This window comes from Xiphophorus hellerii, chromosome 13 (assembly GCF_003331165.1).
Source record: "Xiphophorus hellerii strain 12219 chromosome 13, Xiphophorus_hellerii-4.1, whole genome shotgun sequence".
Lineage (NCBI taxonomy): Eukaryota > Metazoa > Chordata > Actinopteri > Cyprinodontiformes > Poeciliidae > Xiphophorus > Xiphophorus hellerii.
Genome location: NC_045684.1, coordinates 1,674,501 through 1,693,963, shown reverse-complemented (window position 1 = coordinate 1,693,963; position 19,463 = coordinate 1,674,501). Strand labels below are relative to the sequence as shown.

General features: G+C 39.3%; 2 protein-coding genes across 6 annotated transcripts in view; both read right to left on the bottom strand.

Annotated features, from left to right (window-relative positions):
• zmym4.1 (zinc finger MYM-type containing 4, tandem duplicate 1) overlaps nucleotides 1–12,094 on the bottom strand; it is a 28,258-nt gene extending 16,164 nt beyond the window's left edge. The window contains exons 1-8 of one of the 5 annotated variants that reach the window (XM_032579922.1): nucleotides 11,357–12,094; nucleotides 10,523–10,670; nucleotides 10,311–10,405; nucleotides 3,587–4,316; nucleotides 2,068–2,187; nucleotides 1,741–1,817; nucleotides 1,500–1,646; nucleotides 397–629 (exon numbers count right to left, since the gene is read on the bottom strand). In XM_032579922.1, the coding sequence (XP_032435813.1) occupies nucleotides 397–629; nucleotides 1,500–1,646; nucleotides 1,741–1,817; nucleotides 2,068–2,187; nucleotides 3,587–4,316; nucleotides 10,311–10,405; nucleotides 10,523–10,670; nucleotides 11,357–11,728 (1,922 nt within the window). In that variant the 5' untranslated portion in view covers nucleotides 11,729–12,094. Of the gene's footprint in view, nucleotides 1–396; nucleotides 630–1,499; nucleotides 1,647–1,740; nucleotides 1,818–2,067; nucleotides 2,188–3,586; nucleotides 4,317–5,178; nucleotides 5,370–8,473; nucleotides 8,926–10,310; nucleotides 10,406–10,522; nucleotides 11,232–11,356 lie in introns of those variants that run through there. The other 4 variants (XM_032579923.1, XM_032579927.1, XM_032579925.1 and 1 more) reach the window with 4 other exon arrangements.
• Nucleotides 12,095–12,576: 482 nt separating this feature from the next.
• LOC116730589 (uncharacterized) lies at nucleotides 12,577–19,452 on the bottom strand. The gene is made up of 2 exons (XM_032579931.1): nucleotides 18,748–19,452; nucleotides 12,577–13,869 (listed from the first exon to the last, which is right to left on the bottom strand). Exons 1-2 carry the CDS (start codon nucleotides 19,080–19,082, stop codon nucleotides 13,323–13,325), a joined length of 882 nt encoding a protein of 293 aa, XP_032435822.1. The 5' UTR covers nucleotides 19,083–19,452; the 3' UTR covers nucleotides 12,577–13,322.
• Between the last annotated feature and the right edge of the window lie 11 nt (nucleotides 19,453–19,463).

The following is a 19,463-nucleotide window of genomic DNA, read 5'->3' as shown; positions in this document are numbered from 1 at the left end:
TTTCTGAGAAATAATAAAACATCATTGCACAAATATTGATTGAAATGGTTAGTATTGGAGTTAATAATCAGATACAAAAATGTTTTGGAGGAATTTTTTGGTTTCTGACACTATTGCATGATTAAACACTCCCTGGGTCAAATTGACCCACGAACATTTTTGCTGTACCCTAGAAACGAACATAACAGGAGGGTTAATTTTAATACGTTTTTCTGGCTAAATTGCATCTTTAATCGGCTAATATTATGACTATGCTCATATTCTGGTCCTAATACTCTGTCATATAATCCACAGATTGAGATAAAAACACTTTTTAAAAATATTTTCTGTCATTTCTCTTTAGAAAAGTGCAGATCAGATTTTTGGCCCGGCCCGGTAGCATGCTGGTGTCGTTACTTTTGGCAGAAGACGCAGGGCTTGGTGGCTCCTTTGGAGGAGGGCAGCGACGCGGAGAGGCAGGAAGTGGAGCAGAAGAGCGCCGGCGAACCCTTCCTCTGGAACGCCGTCTGTCCTTTCAGCAGGTTCTTCCTGCAGTTGGAGCAGGACATGTGGACGGAGGACGGGTTGACGCACGGCAGCGTTTCTCCAGACGGCGACACGGAGAACACCGAGCCGATCCGCAGGTCGTCCTGTCGACAGAGGAACCGCCCCGTGAGGAGACAACTTCACAAATACCAGACGCCATCTTCCTTGTGAGCAGCGTGGCGTTGGGCTGCGATGTCAACCGAATTATTTGTTTTGGATCAAAGCAGCAGCAAAATGCACAAACAGCAGTCGGTTTTTGTTTTCTCTGACTGTCTTCTTAAATTCATGATTAGCTGATGAATTGTGTTATTTTTCAATATTAATTAAGAGAAAGATTTTTTTTTTTCCTTTTCCTGCATTATTATTTTTTATAAGATCGATTTAGTTTTATCTGGATAAATGTTTCTCTGAAGGATTTTACTGAAGAGTTTTCACCGACTTAAAGAGAACAAACATCTGTTAATGTTTTTAAATCATTGTGTTAAGGTTGGATTAGTTCAGTGACTTTGACTAGGCCTGCAGGATTTCAGAACATCTTCCAACAGCTGCCTATTTTCTTCTCCTTCTCATAAGGGCTTCCATCACTCTGTGACCTTTAACCTCAATTCAGAGTCAAATGTCTCTACAAATAGTTGACCATAAAATTGAGCAATTTGATATTTTTAAAATAAATTTCCTTTACTGAAACGCCAATTCTAAAAAAACAACAACTTGTCTTCGATATAAAGTTTGGCGACTCCACAGACTTTATATCAGCTTCGTTCATCTGCTTCTGATCTGGAGACGAGACTTTCAGCTCGTTACTGAAAAACTTCCATCCATCCATCGTGGCGGCCATCTTTACGCTGCTGGGTGACGGCTACATTCTGCGCATGCAGGTCGCGAACCGTTTACACAGAAGTCTGATTGTGGTCTGGTTTCATTAGTTAATTTTATTTTGTTTTGATGAACCACCATGCTGTGCGTGAACTCACCTTGGCGGGTTCGTCCTTGATGCTGGCCGTAGACGTGGAGGAAATCAGCGCCTGTTCGTATTCCTCGTCCACCGGCTCGTCCTTCACTTTGGCCAGAGGCGGCGAAGGAGACGACTTCCTGTCTTCGGTCTCTGTCTGCCCCTCCTGCTTCAGAAAAAAAATTCAAAACACTTCAACGACGACCAGAAGGAAGAACGTTTTAGCTTTGAAAAAAAATATTTTTAACCGAGGAGCGACTTACAGGGTCTGATCTGGGAAAGGACAACTTCACCACTTTCATCCCGTTTACCACGGCAGCAGGGGAGGAGCTGTCTCTGCCTGCAGACAGGAGGAGACAAACGGGTCAAGTACGAAAGAAATTTTAACATAACATTTTAAGAGCTCAAAATAACTTATTGATTAATTTTTGGAGCTTGAAAATTACATTTTTGGAAAAGGTTTTTTGTTTTTAAAGCTGGATTATTGTTCCAGACCCATAAAGTCAAACACTGAGCCGTTTAGTTTTTGTTAAATCAGATCCATTCCTTGCAGCTGAAGCGGAGCTGCTTGCTGCCGTCGGCTCGACTACCTGTGCTTCCCGCTGACGGAGACGGAGACGAACTCGACTGCATCAAATCTGAAGCAGACGGTTTCACGTCGGCTCCCTCCTCCTCTTCCTCAGCGGAGTTTCCATCTTCCAGGGTGGAAACTACGAGGGGAAATAAAAACAAAGAGATTAATCCACTGCTGCAAACCTGAAAAGTGTAACAAATGTTGCAGTTTTGGTCCCAAATCAAACAGAGTCTATCAAACCATCAGGTCTGAAAACACACTTACAAAATCAATGTCTTTCTATAGAAAAACTGTCCATTACATCGATGGCTGTCAGGTTTTCTCACCGGGTAGATCAGTAGGTTTGGTTTGATTTGGAAACAAAACTGCAACATTTGTTCCATTTTGTGTCAAGCCAACCAACCCATCTGAGAAACCTGTTCTCCTCCTCGCCTGTGGAGGCGCTGTCCAAAGACCCACTGAAGGAAACACAAAAACCTCTGAAGACACCGAGTACAACTTCCTTTCACACCAAATGGAAACAAAAATGGAGACGTCAAATTTTAGCGGTTGGAGGATAAAGACCACGATCTGTCTCTCCTGCTAGAACTAGGCTAACATTTGTTTTGGTTGTATTTACCCAGAATGCCCTGCGCTGTAGTCCACTTCTTGCTTTTGGAGCGGTCTCCGGTCCACTTGGCTTTCACATATGCATTCAAACCGAACCGAGACAGAGGTTTGTAGGCGGAGCGGAGTTCGCTGTTTTGGTCGATTACGCATTCCCGCCTCCCCACCGGACCGAACCGGACCGGACCGTTTAGGAAAACGGATTAAAGCGGTGACGCTTTTCCACCTTCATGCTGCTCATCCAGTCACATCATTGTTGCTCAGCATGTCGACCATTTACATCCAGGTTGTTTTCTCAGGACGATACAGCTGAGAAACATCTCACCATATAAACGTTTCATTTCAGTCGATATCAATAATTATTAACTAGTTTTTGTTTTAAATATCTGAATTACTGCCAAATCGAGATGCAGCTTTTCCTATTTTACCCTCATTTTCCTCTAGAGACGTTTATCTCATTTTCTCCTTTCACCACACGCTGTTTTTTATTTTTAAGCAGTTATGACGCACAGCGGTAAGATCTGAAACTGCTGCTGTGCAAGTAGCTCAGCAGCTTGTTGCTAGGTAACCAAAGAGAGAGAGAGTTAGTTGATGCCACCATCCTAGCTTAGCAAGCCGCACAAGATGTTGAGCGGTTATTATCTCCCAGAATGCTTTGTGGTTCTGGATCGGAGTTTGGTGAAATTGTTGAACATTTTATTAGGCGCATTTTCAACTGATATTGATAATATGTTGATTACGATGTTTAATGTTATTGATTGCTTTTCCAATGACCACATAATTGCACAATTTGACATTTTGAAAACACGTTTTCTGAATGGAAACAGCCATTTCTAAAAAAATTCCCATTTTTTGATAAAGTTTTGATGCATGGATGAGGTTTTTTTTTTGGCCATCTCAAAACTGAAAGGTGAAACTACGCTGCGTACCTGTGTTTGTGTTTGTAGGTGAACGGTTCTGCTCCTCATCCTCCTCCTTCATCAGAGCTTCCTGCTCCATCTGGTCCACCGTCCCGATGTCCATCATCTCGTCAAGGTCGTCGGCTGCAGACGCGCTCAGCTTAGCAGCAAACAACGATTTCTCCTCTGATGTCCTGCTGTCCTCTTCCTCCGCCTCCATCCTGCTCTCTTCCTCCTCCCTGTTCTTCTGCTCCTCCTCTTCCTCTCTCGTTTTCTGCTGCTCCTCCTCTTCCTCTTTCCTGTTTTCCTGTTCCTCCTCTTCCTCCTTATTGTTCTCCTGTTCCTCCTCCCTGTTCTCCTGTTCCTCCTTCCTGTTCTCATCTTCCTCTTCTATTTCATAGTTTGTCTGTTTTTCGTCCTCTTTCAGATAAGTCGTGGGGTCCATCTCGCTGATGTCTGCTCCCGCCGTCGTTTCCTCCTCTTCCTCCTCCGGTTTTTCTTTGCTTTCCTCTGATTCGTCAACGTAAACCATTTTCAGCACATCGCGAGGAGAAGCGGCCTCTGAAGAAGATTCGTCAGTTTTAAGTTCGTCGTTTTTGGCCTCCTGACTTGCCGTCTCGTTCTCACCACCGCTGCCGTCCTCTCCGTGGTCGGACACAACGGGTGAAGCTTCGTCAACGGACTTCTGATCTCCGGCGTCCTTTGACGTTCCCGGTTCTGATACGGCGTCCGTGGAGTCGCTGTCTGTTTCTTGCGTCGCCTGAAGAGAGAAACAGTTATTTAGTTAACAGTAACAACATGACAATTATTCTTACTAAAGTTTATGAAACTTTGAGAATCTATTAAACCGTATCTCAGTGTTACTGAATCTTATTTTTTACAAAATATTCAACCATTTATACTCACCTTTTTTGATGCCTCAAATGTCTACTTAAGAGTAAATATCTGATGCTCACTCATCTATCCACACTTCAGTAATAAAAAATATTACCTTACATCATCTTTGCATATAAAATGTTTTATAGCTGGTTTTCTTTAAACTTGTGGTCATAAAACAACTAATCACATTCATGAATCAAAAATCCCCTGTGGCCAGGCAACTCTCGCGATGTCTCCCTCTTTAAACACAACTTTACCACGTAGCTAGTATCAATGAGCTAAAGATAACGTGGATGAACAAAACATTAGAAGCTGTGTAGCAGATGAAATAAACAAAAGTATAAATTATGTCGTGTTGATTTGTCTGAGTTTTTATTTTCCTTTTTCACTTTTGCAATCTCGCGATATTTGTTAGCGTCTTGCTGCAGCGGCTGCAGGGTCAGTTTGAGCATGATTGCTTTGTTTTTCACTCTCTGAAATGCACATTTTTTGTTTCGTCCATGGTTGCTAAACATCTAAACCGTTCAATAGAAAGCAGAACCTGTGGCTAACCGACCGCCTGCTAAGCCAAGCTAGCCTTTCAGTTCATTCCTGCTGTCCGGTTAGCTACCAGCATCTCGGCTCTTCGGTCTCAATGAACCGTTTCTGCCCCCTCAGACTCGCTCCTTCTCCCGCTGGGCGTATCTGGGCCCGCTGTGATTGAGCTTGTTCCAGCCTAGCGCAGCGTGCAGACTGTAGCTTACCGCGCCGCTGACCCGGACCTGATAGCTGGCCTGCTGCTCGGCTCCGTCTCCAGCTTCCGCCATGTTTGCACCAGAAACTGTCTGAGATGAAGCGTTTTCTCCTCCGGTCGGTTGTAAATCTGGAAAACTGCTTCACATTTATTCCAACTACACGGCTTTTTGCAGAATGCCTTTTTGGATTCTTCTTGGCGTTTATTGTCGGTTGGTAACGCTGTGGAATTACACATTACCGCCCCCAAGCGGTAGCAAATAAAACCAGCATGTTCGTGACGTCACGGCAGGTTATTATAAAATCGAATCACTTGACTTATGGTGAATTCACAAATTTTACCCACGCTCACATTAAACTAACAGATAATTTAAAAAATATTAATAAACACATACACCTGCGACTTTATATAAAAAACAGTGTTGTACATAGAAATACATTTTATTGGAGAGTTCAAATTGAAGACAAACTAACAAAACAACATTTACATTAAAGGTATCTAGGGAACTGTATTGTTGACTCTCGCACTTAAAAAATAAAAAACTTAGAAACAACTTCACGTTTATGTTTTTGTTGACATATCCACTTGACTTTGAGCCAAACTTTTCCTGCTACTAAAATGACATACTCATAATTTTAGGATATTATTTGCTCTCACAACAACTCTGGAAATTGTGAATTTGAACACATGTTGAATTTTATTATCATATTTGAAATTTTTCTTTTCAGAAACAAAAATGTGGAAACTCATTTTCTGTCAGAGCTGAAAAAAACATCAACCCTGAATTTCTGAAAACGTTGTTTTTTTCTAATAATTTTTTATTTGGATCTGCAGATCCTTCATGTCAGTAACATCTCTGTTGTTGCCATTTTTATTTTCGCTTTTTTAAAATGCTCAAATCCACAAGCACATTTTGTAGATTTGTTATTCTACTCAGTTGCACATCCCTTTGGATCAGAATATAATTTTAATAACTGTACAGTATTTGTAATTTTGCCCTTTCTATACGGTTTTATTCTTTATTCTGTCTTTTTATGTTTAACTGTGTGAACCTGCATGCTTTGTTTTCCTGTCACTTTGTTGTGTTTACACTTGAATTTCCCCACTGAGACAATAAAAAGCAGAATATTTCTAAATACTATTTATATTTAATAATTATACATTTTGGCCAACCGGGTTTCTAAGTGTATTTTGTGCACAACCTTCACATCATAACACCACTGTATAAAATAATTGTAATGTTATAAGCAATAATTATATACAACAAAAAAAATGATTGAAAACGGGGTATTATTGTTTTAATTAAATAGTAATTATGTATTAATTAATAAATAATATTTAATTATTATTAATTAATAATAATAATAATAATAATTATCCCCTAATGTGTTTTACTGCTGGAATCTATGTTCTAGTTTATGTATTTTATATATTTGGTTTTAGAAACTTAATGAATCTGACAGCTTCATTGTGTTTTAAAATAAAATCAATAAAACAACATAACACTTTCATCCAGGATTCCCAGTGTATATACACAGTATTTCACAAATTACGTTATTTAAACAAATAACAGGCCGAGGGAAATGTTTATTTTTATTGTTGATTAGAAAATGATAAACAATCCAAATAGGAATCAATGAATTCATAGTTGAGATATTAAAATACCATCTAAATATTAAATATTGTTGTAATTCATATTAATTCAACATTCCTCCGTTATTATAGATGGTGACAATAATCAAAAATTTACACATTTTGTCACATTGCAACAAACTCCAGATCAACACAACCTAGTTGAAGTGAGAGGACAAAAATGTGGAATTTTTAAACTTTCTTTTTAACTCATAATTTACTTTTACTCTCTAAACCATCCCATAATATATCTGGTTGTCCTGTTGAAAGCTGAGCCTCCAGAAGGTTTTCTTCCAGGATTATTCTGGATTTAGCTCCATCCATCTTCCCATCAACTTTGATTGGATTCCTTGTCCCACAGCATGATGCTGCCACCATGTTGCTGTGTTCAGGGAGACGCTGCGCACTGTGATTTAAATAAACTGCAGGCAGATTTGTGGCGCGCAGGATTGATAAATTCCACCTGTGGATTTCTAATCTTCTCTAACAAACCTCTGAAGCCTTCACACACACCGGCTGCCTTCACACTGGGATTAAAACACACACTAACTGGCTGCAGCTTATGGAGGTTCAGAAATAGGTAAAACAAAAAGGAAGGCTGTTGACGTTCTGAAAATGGTGCTGGATTCCCCTGGTCTGGAATAAACAGAACATGAAGCACTACTCTGTGTTGGTCTACTGCAGAAAATACACTAAAGCAGGTTTATTATGCTTCCTTTTAAGCAGGTTAGGATACGTCTATGATACTACGGCTGACAGGTACAAATGCACAGCAAACAAAATATCCAATCACAGAAAATAGTAGCCAAAATCTACAAACAGTAAATCAATGCAAACAAAAGCTCCATAAAAAATGATGCAAATAGCAAAAACACAGCAAGTCTGAAATACTGCCAACTTTCTCCACAAAATGGAAGTTCTCCAAACCACTAGGGGGAGTCAACCACCAAATCGATGCAGCCAGACTCTCAGTAAAGATGGTCTGTATGTCTGTATGTCAGTCAGTCAGGAAGGAAAAAAGGAAGGAAAGGGGAATTATTCTTGATGTTTTTAAGATATATTTTCACATATTAACATAGGTACCTACTCCAGACTCCCCCTAGTGGTATGGAGGACTTCTATTTTGTTTAGCAGTTTTGCAGCGTTTTAAGCTTGTTTTTGCAGCATTTCATTTGTTGCTTTCATTTTCTGATTGAAGCGTTTTCCTTTTGCGCGTATTTATTTATTTTTGTTTTGTAGTTTGCAGCGCTTCTCGCCATGTGAACGCGTTGACTATGAGCTACATACAACATGCTCATTAGATTTTTACACTCAGGTAGATCTCACCTCCTCAATTCTGTCTCTCTCTATTTTAAACTCCAATCAGAATGAGCTGTTTTAATGTTCTGTCACTTTTATGCAAATAAGCTGTTGCTGGCCACGCCCCCCAACTCAATGTTTTCAACTCCCCCTTCCTACTCGTGCAAATGACTGCAAAGAGATGCGCAAGACAGCGGCACATTTTTAACCCAGCAGAACAAATGGAGCCTCCTTCACTACCAGCAGGCAGGCAGGCAGAAGCTGTTTCTAAATGGTAATTAACGCTCATAAAGTAAAACGTTATTTGTGAGACACATCAGCTTATTGTTAGCTTGTGCTAAATGTTCACTCCGAACGCGTTAAGCTGTACTTACATCTCCGTCATCTTCAAATTTGAAGCGAATAGTGGGAACGGAGCCTTTCTTCAGTCTTAGCCTTAATGCGAATCCTGCCGTGTACTGTCGGTAGTTTTCAAAACAGTCTGTGGTGAAGTGATTCGCGCAAACTACGATCTTCTTGGGCAGTGAGCCTGGGGACGGGACCTTTCCGTCAAAGATGAAGCGGAGCCACTTGGTTCTGTTGGCCTCGGCTGGGAGGACGTGCATGGAGACATGCTGGTCAAAGCAGTCAACAACAAAACACCTGTCTTTCCCACCAGGCATCGTACAGCGGTGAAAACAGCTGGACACTTCTTCTTCTTCTTCTTTACCTTTTACGGTAAAGGTTGGAAAACAACTTAAACGAGAATTACCGCCACCTGGTGGCCTGTAGTCAGTCTGAAAAGTTTGTCCCTTTCTGATGTAAACTTCAGTCAGAGGACACAATTAAACACAAAATGCTGTTTTTACATTAAGGTGTTTATTACTAAGGGATAAAATCCCAAACATGGCTCTGTGTGAAAAAGTGATTGCCTCCACTCTGTTGAAATAAGTGGTTTGTCACACCTGAGTTCACCATCTCTAGCCACACACAGGCCTGGTTACTGCCAATAACACTGTTGCAATAAGGAACTAAGCAATTAATTGCATAATAAATTAAAATGAACTCCAGAATTTCCTTTCTGGTCATTATTTTTGAAGGGCAATTTTGTTTACGGAGATTTCATAATCCATTTTTTGTTGTTTTGGTTGTGTGTGGTTTTTACTTATCAGTTTTGTTTTGAATTATTCTGAACATTTACAATATCTTTCAGTTTTAGTGTTAGTTTTCCTTTAGAAGTTTAAAGTGTATTGGTCTTTGAGAAGGAAAACTCATGCACTATTATCAACATCATTATCCATTTTATTTCTGTTTTTTGTTGCATATGGGTTTTTTTTGTTTTTTGTTGTCATATTTTATATTGTATATTTAAAATATCCTCCAGTTTAAGTGCTTTTAGCGTTCTTCTTCTGCATTTATTTATTATTTGTGTCCATTTGTGTGTTTTAGAGTTCCCATCATTCACGTGTTTGCAGCTAATATTGACGCTTGTGCGCATCGCAAAACAGCAAAACACAGTGCAAAGAAAAAAATGCTGCAAATACAGAAAACAGAAGCAAAAGGAAAAATGTCACTAATATCAAAACAACAGCAGGTGTAAATTCCACAAAACAAGAGTCCTCCAGGCCACCAGGGGGAGTCGACCACTAAATCACACGATGCAAGACTCTTGGTACAGACGGGGTGTCCAGAGTACATTTAAGGTATCTTTTACAATATTATAAAACAGTAGCATATTTACCCACTAGTGGCCAAGAGGACTTCCTTTTTGTGGCATTTCATACTTGCTATTGTTTTTGCTATTGGTGATATTTTCCCTTTAGTTTCTATTTCTATGTGCTGTGATTGCAGCATTCTTTTTTGTTTTAAAGATTTGCTTTTTTCTGTTGGTGTGTTTAGTAGTTTGCGTCGTTCGTGTGTTTGCTCCACATTTGCTCCTGTAGGCCACCATAGTTGCTAGGTGAGGGTCAGTGCCGCCGACTGTACTAGCCGTATCGGGATGTTTTTGAAAGGGCTTGATTTCCAGACACCAAAATGCAGTAAATTGTTGCCAGAAAATGGCAGGATGTTTTTGGGTGGGGGATTTTTTGGCGATTGGTCTGCTTCTAGAAGCAGAAGAAACTAAAAAAGTTCATTTTGCATAATAGTTTCCATTTAAAGTTGGAGGATGTAACCTGACAAAATGTGCAGCAGTTTGGCAAAATTAAAAATCTGTAAGCAAACCAAACGAACCGGGTCTGACGACGGCCGAGCTCGAACCGAAAGCTGCCAGCGCCTCATGACGTCACAGCGGGGATCCCGAGGAATCAACAGGACATTCTGGGCTCCTGGAAACGTACCAGCAAAATAAAAAGTCAATATGAAAAGACAATTTATTAAAAAACATCTGGTCACCCGCCTTCCTGTCAGAATAAACTGACAAAGTAGCTGTTCTAATTATTTACCTTTATTCTTCACCTGAGGTTTTGGAGGCTTCGATGTCCTCGGTTTTTTCAGAGTAACGGTTTGCTTCTGAACGGACGCAGGCGGGTCGTCGACGCTTTGACCTTTCACCTCTGGGTCAGTATCGGCTGCCAGGGACTCTGCAGGAAGCTGGGAGAGCAGTAGAGCATGAACGCAGGTGTGTTTGTTGAGCTTCACTCACATTTACAGCTGCTAGCGAATGACAATTCAGTAGTGTTAATAACTGATAATAACTGATAACAGCCAAACTTCAGATATCAAACAGGGACTTGTCATGTTCAAACCATAATTATCCTAATTAAAGTTGATTATTTTTTAACACAGGATGAGTTTGGTTTAGTTTTCTGCCCTCATAAATGAAAACTAGTTTCAAACAAGTAAGAAAGAGAGGAAAAGGTGTAACAGGGTAATGACCCCCATCTGCACTGCGTGACGTCGGTAATACGTCATCAGCAACCCAGCATTAACTTATTCCAGAGTTGCACCGATCCCATATCTCTATCTGTCCCGATATTGGAAAAAAAAATCTAGATCTGTTATTGTGACAGTGTGTCTGATCCATTAGGGCAGATCTATTTAATCTAGTTCTGTGCTTTGTTCTCTGAGCGACATCATGCTGTATTATTTATGCTACATTATGTATAGAAATTGTTTTTGTTTGTTTTTCTTTTCTTTTTTACAAAATGAGCTCTGTTCATAAAACAGTTCTGTCAGATTTACTTCCCTGAATTGTTTTGTACATTATACATGACTTTTCTAACAAAACTAAATAAATGAAAAAAGTAAAATTGACCAGTGAAAAGGTGGAGTCTTACCTGGGCGGATGGGACCGCGTGCTCCTTCAGGTGCAGCTGTCCTTTATTATTCTCCCTCTTCCCGATGTAATCATCATCCGTGAAGTGAGCGCTGCAGACGCGGAGATGCTTCAGCGCGGCTGGCGGCGTGTTGACATCCATCCCCAGCACCGACAGCCACAACATCCGGAGGTGGAGGTCCGCCAGCGGAATGCGGTGGAACCTGTACGGCGACCAGGAGTTGGCTCTGTTAGCGCAGCCCGGGAAAGCGCAGGAGCAAACCATGTTCGGTGGAGACGAACTGGTCCCAGTCTGGACCCAGTTGAACCCAGAACCTGACCCCGTATCAACGATACTTCTGGTAGCAGCAGGAAGCGTTGTACCGCGTTCCATTCGACCCGGAAGACGGAGCTCAGTAGGGGAACGTGTCTGTCCGCCATATTGTGAGTGGCACGCCAACACAGAAACAGGGTTTTCTGAATTAAAAAAGGAAGGACAGGCCGGTTGGTGCAAAGGCTGGATATTTATTAAATGGTGATAAAAAAATAAATTATATAAAATTTTGCCACCAATAATGCTTACATTTAGTGCTTATTTCCTATGGTAATAACATGATCAGCTGTTTGACTGTTTTGTGTTTTCAGATGTTTTTTTGAAAAGTGCTAACTATTTGATCATTATTATCATTACATTAAATTCTCATTATAAAACAAATATATATGTGTGATAACACACTAAAACATTATGTAATAAACAAATCATAACATATACAACGATCATATAAAGATAATGCATTAAACAAGTATTAAAATAAAAATACTAAACTTTTTCAGAAAGTAATTCATTGAAATTATTTTGAGCCTTTTATTAAATAAACAATGTGACTGTATTAATCGATTATTGCTTTTAAACTGCTTTGTAATTTGTTTTACTTTAGTGTAACCAGGTTGTCGTGTTGCTGGAGAAGCTCAGGTGTCCAATGAGATCTGGATCTCCATGTTTCACCTGGTTAAATAAAAAATTATATATATTTTTAAAAAGTTACATATTTTAAAAATATTGTTGGTAAAATTTGTGTTCTTATAACACTGATTATAAATATTAGTGTTAGTATAAAAATGTGTGTTATTACTGTCAGTAATAAGTAATTGTTTAATATTGTTGAATGTCAATAATAAAAATCGCCCCACATTAAACACAGCAGCTGATTCCTCTGGGTTTTTGAAAGTATGACTATAAACTTGGAAGTATTTTTTTATTTCAGCTTTTCTTTCTCCACACAACTTTGAAGGTTCATTTAAATATGTGATCACAAGATGATCTTGTGATCTTGTGATCGACAAGCGTTGACAAGATGAGCACAAGATCCGATATTAATTATTAGTTGAGTTTCTAGTTCAAAAATCTTATAATATTGTTCACTTCTCTGACGTTTTAGACGTTTAGAATAGAAGAATAGAAACAGCCTTTATTGTTAAGCAAAGGGAAAATTAAAGTGCAACAGAAAAATGGATATGAAGGTTCACACAAAAAAGTTCTTAAAATGTTAAAAATAATATGTTAAAAAACAAGATTAACACTAATACTAATGATAATAACAATATACAGTATAAGACTAACATACAGTGGTGCAACTTTGTACTTTCTGGTGCGTGTTGCAGCGTGACTCTGTTATATAACGCCATAAACAGCTGTCAAATACAGAAAATGCAGACTAGAAATCATTTTTACGCCGTTGTTTGGCGCCCCCTCTACTGCAGCGCCCACATAGCATATCGAACTTATACCCACTTTTTGCGCCACTGACAGTTGTTAGAAATATTCATCCAATGGGTTTTTACACCATAAAAAATAAAATAATCCCTCCATATAAGCTCTGACGTCTTATGAGGAAACTCTTCTGGTCAGACTCCTGGTAGGGTCAGAGGTCAAGGTTCACAAACTGGTTGGAGCACTGTAGTCAGATCAAGGTAGAAATTAATTTTTTCTAGGAGTTGTTGGTGAGGGTGTGCTGCAGCTTCAGAGCTGTAATCCTGCAGTCCAGTTCATCCATGAAGCCTTCATCCACGGATTCCCTGTCCGCCTCCGGTTCGGCCTCGCTGGGCAGAAAGACGTGGAGCTGAGCTCGACCCGCAGGCCCGGCGGCCGCAGGGGGTCGCGGGCCGCAGCCCTGGAAACACGGCTTCCCCACCACAAACAGAGTCTCTCCCTGGCAGGAAGAGGAGTTGCGGCGCCGGAAGTCACCCTGCAGCATCTCCGCTCTCACATCTGGGTTGTGTGAGTGCCGCCTCACCGGAGCGGGCCGGGCAGCGGGCCGAATGGCCCGGGAGAAGTGGATGTAGGCCGGTCGGCCGCAGCTCTGGAGCTGCTGGTCGTGCTGCTGGTCGCAGTTCCTGCAGGGCAGCAGGGCCGGGGGTTTGCTGAAGGTTGGAGGAGGTGGAGGCCGCAGCTGTAAACAGCTGGAGAGACGAGACCCAGAACATCCATCCACCTGGAGGTCCTGACCCGGGGAGAGGAGGGACGGCTCGCTCAGGCTGGAGACACAAAAACATGGAATCCACTCTGAGTTTAGTTTAAGTTTGTTTTTTTTCTTCAGTGTACCAAAATTTACACATATTTTATATTTTGGACCATCTGGTTATTACCCTTCTGACAATTATGTCTCATTTTTCATTCATTCATTCATTCATTATTTTAACCTGAAAGGCCAAATACTCCTCTACTACCGTAATACCGTAAATTCTGTGAAAGAGGGGAACGGAGCCTGGTGCCAGAAGCCCATTAAAATGCGTTTACATCGTTTTAAACTGTGTGATTGTTTAAAACGATCCAGGTCCCTCTTGAAAATGAGATCTAGATCTCAACGGGGTTTACCTGGTTAAATAAAGGAATATATGGGTGATTCTCACGAACCCAACCTATTGAATGTCTTAGAAGATTTTAGGGGCATACTCATAAAAAACTCAAAATAATACACTTTTATTTGGACAGTCATTATTTCTAATATTTGGCACAGATCATTGTTAGTTACTAAAATAAGTCTTTTAATGTTTTTTAACTGTTTTTGGAGTCACAAATTCATTACCGTAATGCGTCCTAAGGGGGAAAAAATGCTTTCGCCTCAATTTATCATGATAAATAATCAAGCAGATTTATAAAAAATATCATAAATTTGTTTAAATATACATAAATTAATAAAATATGATAATATATAATAATTTTCTGTTAAGTAATTCAGAATATTTTAATAAAAGTGAGTGTCCGGAGGTGCAACTCTCATTACCGTTACACCTTGTTCAAAGTCCTGTAATATTCACAGCATTTTTTAAAATAAAGTTATTCTGACCCATGATGCACCACAAAGAAGAGAAGACAAAAGATGGCTACAAGGTAAGATTGTTTGACATCTTTTGATCATGATAACTGTTAAGCTTCTCCTTCCATATGCCTATTTTTACACTATAGGTGATCATTACCGTAATGTATAATACCTCATGTTCTTAAAAAGTTATTAATAAGACACTTTTTTGTATAGAAGAAGTTAGGGATTTCACACTGTTTGTGAGAAAAGTTTAACTGAGTCATCACGACATGCTAGAATTTTAAGCTAGCTCATGTGGATGTCATTCATTACCGTAATGCGTAACTTTCATTACCGCGTAATCTGAGGCCTGTTGCGGTAATGAGAAACAAGATTACGGTGATGAACAGTGTCATTTTTCAATAATAAATAGATAAATGTATAGGTTATTTACACTGTAATGTTGTTTGTTATAGTTTATTACACTTTACATTTTTTAGGTTAAATTTTTATGCTAATTTATGGTAATTGATATCAGCTAATATGAAGCGCAAAAGGAAGTGAACAGAAGAGGGCGGAATCAAGAGTTAGGGTGTGAAAAATTACAAAAAATGTAATACAGACCTGACCTTTTCATGTTTTTGCAGATAAAACTAAACATAATGTCTCCACAGGTTGTTGCTACTGACCCAGGAAATATTAGATTTTGAGAGGTCTCGTGCTTCTGTAGTCACTCTTGTGACTGCTTCTCCCCAAAGGAGTTTGTTTTCACTCAAAGGGAATCTGAAGAGACCATCAAAGTAGGAGCATGGGTCCTTGTGGACTATAACGGAGACCTCTATACTTGCACAGTAACACAGGTAGGTTTAAGACTGAGTGGAGAATGGGAAGTCAGGTGTGCAAGTATTGGATTCAGATTGTTAACATGTAATGTGGAGGTAATGATCATGTAATAATCAAATTGTCTTTGAAAAACACAGTTGATAAATGTTTTTTTGCTTCATTAATCCAGATTGCCAGTGGTCAGTATGAGGTTGATACAATGAGCTGTGCGGGAGACAACCGCTTCTACATCCCATCAATAAGATCTGCTGGTGAGAAGGTGTGGTATTATTTGGATGACATCAAAGAAATTATTCCTGAACCACTGCCTACCTCTTCAAGACACTTTTGTGTGGTGTCAGAAATCTAGGCAAAGTTCAAAAAGAAAGTCCAATGAATTATTAGCTACATTGGCATATTAAGGCAGCTGTAGATAGAAACAAAGGATGGAAAAAATTTCCACTAAAAAATCAAAAATTTTGTAGAATATACAAGTAAATTTGTAACTTTTGGATGTGGAACAAAATGTTCCACATTTGTTTCTCAAAAATTTCTGATTTTAATCTCAAAATTTTGTGGGTTTTTGTAGTAAATTGTTTGACTTCTTGAACTCAAAACTCAGAAAGATTCTGACATTTGAAAATAAAATTACATTTTTTGGCAGAAATTTACTCTTTTTTCCTATCTACAATGGCCCTCTTACATTGTCATTTACCAGTGTTAATGAGAAGGATTTTTTTTTTAAAAACTTATGAAATATGTGATTTCTTGTGTACTAGCATTGTTTCCTGTTTATCTGAGTGGGGTTTTGTATTCCTCTTTTTCACACAGTGTTGTATCACTAGAAAGTTGCTAGCACAAAGTTGAAAAAATACATGAATTCAGTCATTTCCCAGTTGTGTCTCCTGTTATTTTGAATATAGTTCGATATCTTTTTTCTCTCTGTGTCTTTCTTCTGATGACCTATCATCTCCCTGTGCCTTGTTTGCTTTTGCATTTACCCTAAATCAAACTCATTGTTTCCCATTGTCTTTTGTGAATTTGTTTCGCTTCTAACAGATTCACAAATATGAACAATTTTAAACAGTGCACTATAGCACTATTGTAATGTTGCCCATTTATTTTAAATAAATATTACTTCAGTTTGTACTATTTCTGAACCACTGCCTACCTGTTCATCAGCAAGACACTTCCGATTCACTTCCTAGTCCTTATAGCTGTTACTGTAAGTACTGTGACGCAAATATGGGACTATTTTTCTGTTCAGTTTGTGAATGTCGACTTAATAAACTTAAATAAAATTTGCAAATGTATGTTTTACTAGGGTATTTTATTGTTTGTGTAGTTCAATATTAATATAGTTATGAAGGGTTCACTACCGAAACATTGCTATTCATTACCGACATATGTTTTTTCATTACCGCTATGTTAACTTTATGAGGATTTATTTAGATTAGTTATATGAATTACTTTTATATTTTAACCCCTTGATGAAATGTGCCAGACCCTTTATACTATGGTTAAATTGTTTTTTCAGTGTAATGATTTGATACAAAATCACAATCAAAATTAACTTTGAAATTTGCATCGCTGTTACGGTGATGAAATTATTTTTTGCAGTAAAATAAAACATTTTGCTAAAAAGGCCTATTTTTGTTTATATCTGTCTCTTTGTGCACACTGAAGTCCTTGGTGTCCAAAAAATGTGAAAAAAAAGGTTTTGTGGTTTCTAATTTCTTCATGGAAATTGTGTTACGGTAATGAATTTATTTGCTCAAAGTTAGAATAAAATGTTTAAAAATACCTAGAAAATGTGCATATAGATTATAATTTTACAGTGAAAGGTAAAATTAGTATCCATTTTATAAAGAGTGAGTGTTTTTGTGTGTATATAATGTTTTTTAATTTTTGCTACGAGTTGGACCGTGTTCGTGAGAATCACCCATATAATATATTGTGAGCCTGAGTGGGAATAAAAACAGCAGCAGGTATTTTGTTCCATATAACACAGTAGGAGTGTAACAGGTTAACTTTTATGGATGCAAACTCCACTAAAAACCCACCTGTTTAGGATTGTATTTGAAACGTAATCAATTACTAATTTATTGATGGAACTTGAATTAATGTTGTGTTTTGATTATTGATTCTATGTTGCTTTGTGTTTCTGTGTTTGATATGATGTAAAGCACTTTGAAATGCCTTGCTGCTGAAATGTGCTATACAAATAAAATGTGATTGATTGATTGATTGATTGATTGATTGATTGATTGAATGCACCATGTATGCGCTAATCTTTAAGTGCAGCTAACGTCGGCTAGCTTAACCGCAGTACTTGACCCCCGTGTCACTCGGGTTTCTCTCAATTAAAGGTGCGGATCAGTTTCCCCCCACTGAGAATTACGGGTCACCGGTACCTGACCCGTCCGGCGGCGGCGGGACCGGTTCACATAAAGCCGTCAAACTGGGACACGGCCGGGAGGAAACAATCGGAGTGTAATTTCAGCCAGCCTGGGATCTGACAGATGCTTTTACTAGAAATGAAAAGTGATGCAAGCAGGAGAGTGGAGGTGATTCATCACATCTTAACAGATCACCTTAGACCCTGTTCTGGAGCAAAAATAATTCAATAAACTAATTAAATGTTGCATCAATTTTGTGACGGAAATGTCATTTAATTTCTGATTTGTTCAAATTTAGTGTCTGAAATATAAAAGCTCAGTTGATTAACATTTAAATGTTGTACACATAATTTAAAGAAGAGATCATTAACGTTTTTCAGACTACAACCCCCAACACACACAAACACCCACCCACCCACACACACACACACACACACACACACACACACACACACACACACACACACACACACACCCACACACTTTGATTAATGTAACATGGTTTAGATGAACTAAGTAAGGTTTATCTAATTTATTCAAAGATATTTAACTCTGTACTTAGTGTAATTTATTAGATATAGATGAGTAAGGTGTTCTTGAATTAATTGTATTTAAATTTACTTATTCAAATAAATGTAACTGAGTAAATGTAACTAGTTACTTCCCAACTCTGATAATTACTTCCTGCAAACTTTAAAAATCAAACAATTTCTTACAATTTGCTTATTTCTTTGTTACGTTTTAGATTAATTTATAGCAGTAATGTTGTATTTCAACATTATATAATGTCATCTTTGTTATGCATTTAGCAGTAAATGTTAATTTAATTCAATAAACTGCAGCATAAGGTGAGGTTTGGCTCAGAGTTTTGATCGTTCGGGTGATTTTACCTGAGGCGGGCCAGGCCGCTCCGCCTGCGGGGCGCTTTGGCCGCCAGGGACGGCAGCCTGAGCGGGGCTCTGCTCCGGAGTCCAGGCGGCACAGAGCCGGGCAGCAGGCGGCTGTTCCTCCGGACGGACCCGCAGTGCCACAGCCCGCTGAGGAGCGCCGTGGGGGGAGCGGCGGCACCGGAGCCGCTCATCCGGGACGCTTCTCCTGCAGGAAACTTCTCGGCTGGGTCCGTCATGAGGATGGGAGCGGGGTGAACCTGCCAGGCCGCTGCCAGGCCGCGGGGGGCGGATGGTGGATGTACCGTTACAGGTGTGCGTTTTACTGAGACCAGCATGAATGATAGATGAGCATTAATGATGCAGAGCTGGAGCTGCTCAGCTGGGCGTTAGGTGAACTGTTCCTTCCTCCGGCTCGGTTTACAACCGAACAGCTGCTGAGGCAAAACGGGAAAAGCTCTGAAAACTGCAGGATTAAAAAAAATATAATAATCCAAGATATTCCGCATAGAAGCAGATAAAGGCGCTAAAAGTTCACAGAACCCAAATTCAGATTCTCAACTGCAATGAGTACAAAGAGCTTGATGATTCAAATGATGATTTTAAATCATTTCAACTCGAATGAACTCGATATACGGAAGACGACTAGGGCCACTGAAAAAACACAACTTCTTTCTCAAGAGATAAAAGAAGAAAAAGTCAGAATTTTGAGATTAAAG

Bases quoted from the DNA above. Each gene is read 5' to 3' on its own strand.
- LOC116730589 (XM_032579931.1), bottom strand. From the start codon at position 19,082: ATGCTGGTCTCAGTAAAACGCACACCTGTAACGGTACATCCACCATCC. The intron at 13,870-18,747 runs GTAAAATCACCC...TTGTGTCTCCAG, and splicing joins AGCGGCCTGGCCCGCCTCAG to CCTGAGCGAGCCGTCCCTCC.